Source organism: Oratosquilla oratoria, chromosome 10, assembly GCF_046742065.1.
Source record: "Oratosquilla oratoria isolate Oo_2021 chromosome 10, ASM4674206v1, whole genome shotgun sequence".
Lineage (NCBI taxonomy): Eukaryota > Metazoa > Arthropoda > Malacostraca > Stomatopoda > Squillidae > Oratosquilla > Oratosquilla oratoria.
This window is the reverse complement of record NC_134786.1, coordinates 22,009,762-22,014,761: the sequence shown is the minus strand read 5'-3', so window position 1 is coordinate 22,014,761 and position 5,000 is coordinate 22,009,762. Positions and strand designations below refer to the sequence as shown.

General features: G+C 44.6%; 1 protein-coding gene across 1 annotated transcript in view; it reads left to right on the top strand.

Annotated features, from left to right (window-relative positions):
* The window catches only part of LOC143028801 (uncharacterized), an 8,777-nt gene extending 4,783 nt beyond the window's left edge, over positions 1–3,994 (top strand). The window contains exon 3 of the mRNA XM_076191168.1: positions 1,673–3,994. Within this exon, the coding sequence (XP_076047283.1) occupies positions 1,673–3,900 (2,228 nt within the window). The 3' untranslated portion in view covers positions 3,901–3,994. The remainder of the gene's footprint in view (positions 1–1,672) is intronic.
* Positions 3,995–5,000: the final 1,006 nt, after the last annotated feature.

Genomic DNA, 5,000 nt, shown 5'->3' with positions numbered 1-5,000 from the left:
CATCACCATCACCATCACCATCACCATCACCATCACACCACCATCACCATAATCACCGTCACTATCACTATCACCATTACCATTACCATTACCATTACCATTACCATTACCATTACCACCACCACCACCACCACCACTTAGTAACCATGTAGTAAGCGCTGAAACTATCAGTTGTTTTAAGAAACGATTAGACAACTTTATGGATGGGGATGGCAGGTGGTGATGGATACGGAGCTGCCTAGTGTATGCCTTATGGTCTCTTTCAGTCTCCATTCTTATGTTCTTATGTTCTTTGCTCTCTTTTCTTCATTCATTTTCTGAATCCTGAGTGCATTAGATCTAGTATATATATTTTTCTTTACTATCAGCATCTATTCTTAGAAACGGTCGTTTCTCACTCTTACAATACTTGCTTAATGCTGTCCGTCGCTTGCGTTGGCGGACTCACTCCATGCAAAATGAGATATGTAATAGTTAATGGCTGATGATCAACGTCTTGTATAAACTCTATGAAGGCTGCATCGTCTAGTCAACATTACAGACTCTGTTGGGTTTCTATTTATCCGAAGATTTCACTTTCCTCTGCATGGTCCTCTTCAAACCAAACGGCACTTCCGTGTTATTTGTATCGCAAAAATTGTTTTAATAATTAGCACATTACTTTCTGGATATAAAATGTAACCGTACATATCTCTATTTATACAGAAAAATGACAAAATGTCAAAAAGTTTGTCAGTATTTTATAGTGAATGCAGCAATGATATTCCAAAGGTAATTGCTCCATAAAAAGATCACATATGTGCATTTCAAAGGCTGGAGCTGTAATCAATGGATATTCATTCAGGTGATGTCCAAACCACTATTTTTTTAATGTACAATACGGTGAGCGTGGTTCACCAATAACATACAATGAATCGGTACTGCATTCACAAAAATATAATGACTAGAGTCATTACGGGGGAAAAGTAACCATCGAATTTTCTGAACATGGTCCAAAATTTTAAGTACAATAAAGATATTTAATATTGTGTGAAAAACTAAAAATCTATCCCTTTCGCTACCCAAGGGGCCACATGTCGTTGAATGAAATAGGCTGTCGGTGGGCAGAATATAAAGATAATTCCCCCCTCGGTACGGAGGGGATTAACCGATGTAGGTTAGATCCCTTCGCTATAGAAAGGGTTACGAGCAGCTAAATAGATAAACCAGAAATGAAGGGTAAATGTCAAGAGGTATTGTGGAAAAAAACTGAAATCGCCTTGGCTTATCTGCTAAGCATCTCTTGTCCATTGATATGATATTTACCTTCTTTAACATTTGCATAATACTCCTCATCCTAAATGAATTTTCGAAACCACAACTCCAAGGAAGTGCTATGAATGAACGAGGGAGGAGGAGAAAGAGGGAGAGTGGGAGGGGAAGGCTGAGTGAGCGCTTGCCTTCGGTATAAATGCACAGCCATTGACTTCCGTCCCACACACTTCGACTCGCTCCGACATCGAACTCTGCTTTCTCTATCATGGGCTGGTGCAGCATCAAGAGGGCTACTATACTAACTCGTGAGTCTCACAACTGTATTCACCGAATTTTCAAATGGTAACACAGCCTGATGTATTATTGTAAAAGCAACACGCAACTAAAATGTGAAGTAATAATCCCTGTTCCTTTTCAGTGCTTCTGGTGGGAACTGTAACAGCGCAATACAATGGCTACAACACTCCCTCAAGCGCATACGGAGTCCCTGCTGCTAATGGAGGATTGAATGGATTTGCCAATGGCAATGGGGGCCTTAATGGAAATGGAGGTACCAACGGCTATGGAGGTCTAAACGGCAATGGAGGCCTTAATGGTAATGGAGTACTTAACGGAAACGGAGGCCTTAATGGTAACGGTGTAAACGGGAATGGAGGCACTAATGGCTACGGGGCTCTCAACGGTAATGGAGTTGCAAACGGTAACGGAGTTACAAATGGCAACGGAGGGCTCAACGGCTACAGAGGCGTAAATGGCAACGGAGGGTATAATGGAAACGGAGGCCTCAACGGCAACGGAGGCCTCAACGGCAACGGAGGCCTCAACGGCAACGGAGGCCTCAACGGCAACGGAGGCCTCAACGGCAACGGAGGCCTCAACGGCAACGGAGGCCTCAATGGCAACGGAGGCCTCAACGGCAACGGAGGCTACAGCTACGGTCCCTCCGACCCTGAACAGGCTCTCTTCGAGCTGGGCGAGAATATTCCCGGAGGGGGCGTGGCCGGCTTAGACTACCCAGTTCTCTCCGAGGTTATAGAGACGGGTTTCGCCTGCGAGAGCACTGGCTTCCCCTACGGTTATTTTGCTGACACCGCCCCCGAGACCGCCTGCCAGGTCTTCCACATCTGCCAGACGCGTCCCAACGGCTACCAGAAGGACTCATTCCTGTGTCCCAACGGTACCCTCTTCAACCAGCAGTACCTCGTTTGCGATTGGTGGTACAATGTAGACTGCTCACAGGCCGTCGGCTTCTACTCCGTCAACCAGTTCTTTGGTGAGGAACTCGATGCTTCTGGCGTGAACGGTGCTCTCTCCGCCGTCTATGGTTCACCTGGCCTCAATGGAAATGGCAACGGGAACGGTGTGCTCAATGGAATCCGAAACGGTTACAAGCGGAATGGTAACGGTAATGGAAATGGTTACTCCAACGGGAATGGCCTAAACGGAAATGGTAATGGAAATGGTTATTCTAACGGCAATGGCAAAGGCAACGGCAACGGCAACGGCAACGGAAACGGTCTTAACGGGAACGGTAATGGAAATGGATACCGTAATGGCAACGGCAACGGAAACGGAAACGGTCTTAACGGGAACGGTAATGGAAACGGATACCGTAATGGCAACGGCAACGGAAACGGTCTTAACGGGAACGGTAATGGAAACGGATACTCCAATGGCAACGGTAACGGAAATAGATATGCCAACGGCAACGGTAATGGAAACGGGTACCGCAATGGTAACGGTAATGGAAATGGCCTCGTTAATGGCAATGGAAACGGATACACCAGGAATGGAAACGGTAATGGAAATGGCGTCGTCAACGGTAACGGTAATGGATATGGACAAAACGGAAATGGCAATGGCCTTGTTAATGGCAACGGCAACGGCTATAAAAAGAATGGCAATGGCAACGGTAATGGATACCGCAATGGAAATGGGAATGGCATAACCAATGGTATTGGTAACGGCAATGGATATAAAAACGGTAATGGCAATGGAAACGGGTATAGTAACGGCAATGGTAACGGGTATGGCTCAAATGGCAATGGTAATGGCGTCATCAACGGCAACGGTAATGGCATCACCAAAGGCAACGGTAACGGCATCACTAACGGCAACGGCAATGGATATGCCACAAATGGCAACGGATACACAAACGGTAATGGCATCAACGGCAACGGTAATGGTATCACTAACGGCAATGGCAATGGATATGCCACAAATGGCAACGGATACACAAATGGTAATGGCATCACCAACGGCAACGGTAATGGCATCACTAACGGCAACGGCAATGGATATGCCACAAATGGCAACGGCAACGGATACACAAACGGTAATGGCATCACCAACGGCAACGGTAATGGCATCACTAACGGCAACGGTAATGGATATGCCAAAAATGGCAACGGCAACGGATACACAAACGGTAACGGCATCACCAATGGCAACGGCAACGGATACACAAATGGTAATGGCAATGGCAGTACCAGGAGCAACGGTAACGGCATCGTCAATGGCAACGGATACACAAATGGTAATGGTAATGGCATCACCAATGGTAACGGCAACGGTAACGGTCTTAACGGACTTGTGTCCAACGGGGCTTCCTCCGCGCCCTCCAGCCTCTACGGAGTTCCAGTGTGAGGAAGCCATCGAAGCAGACAGGCGCTCAGCAAGAACAGCACCTCCCCACTATAGTCGTCTTTTCCTGTAGAAACATTTATTTTTGTACTTCTTACTTCCTTAAGTTTAATATGATTTGTACATAACTTCAGAATCATATATGGTCCTCCTTAGAAGTATTTTATGCCAAAAAAATTGAAATATCTTTATTTTTGTACTGCTTACCCACTTCCTCAATTGGAAATGAAGTATATACTTTACTTCAGAGTCATTTCAGGTCCTCTTTGATAATGTATTCTTTTAGATTCAACCTTCAACTCATGCAAAATTTTTGTACAAGCGTATTTATTTTTGTAATTTTCCCCTGCAACATTGAATAATAAATCATGGCACAATACACAGTTCTCTACATTTTTTGCCGAGTCGATCACTTGTGCACCACTTACCCCTCATCCTACAGTGAAAAAGCATCTTTCTATTCTAGCTTGAATTCGTTCATTGTCGAAGAAGCTTATTCAGTAGGAAATTAAACTACTATGAATATTCAAAAGGTATTTTTTCAGCATTGTGTGAAATCTCACATGGCTTTGAATATCATCCATAGCCCTGTTGATAAAGGTGTAGCTCATGTCTGACTTTACACCTTATTGTCAACACCATATGGACAAATATTACTAGTAAAGAAGAAAAAAATAATGTATGAGAGTAGTGATACAAAGATCTTCAATGAGAGTAATGTCATTTCTGAAAAAGACACTCCTTCTGACGCTCTTGGGTTTATGCCAGAAACTCTGCAGTAAGTTTGGTATTTTCATCACTCGGGTTTGGTCGAAATTTGAACCAAAGACACCGGATTGTGGAGAGGCGCAATAGGTCAGCTAGAAAAGCAGCAGGATGCTGAATAGATCACCGGTTTGAAGTTCGCCTCGCTTGGTCCAGCTGAGTTACCAATCGCTGGGCGCTTGAAATACCCACGTGTTGTTCGTGTTTCGTAACTTCATGATCCCTACGTGCTGCAACTATAAACAAATGTACTTTGGTCTACACACACACACACACACACACACACACACACACACACACACACACACACACACACACACACACACACACACACACAC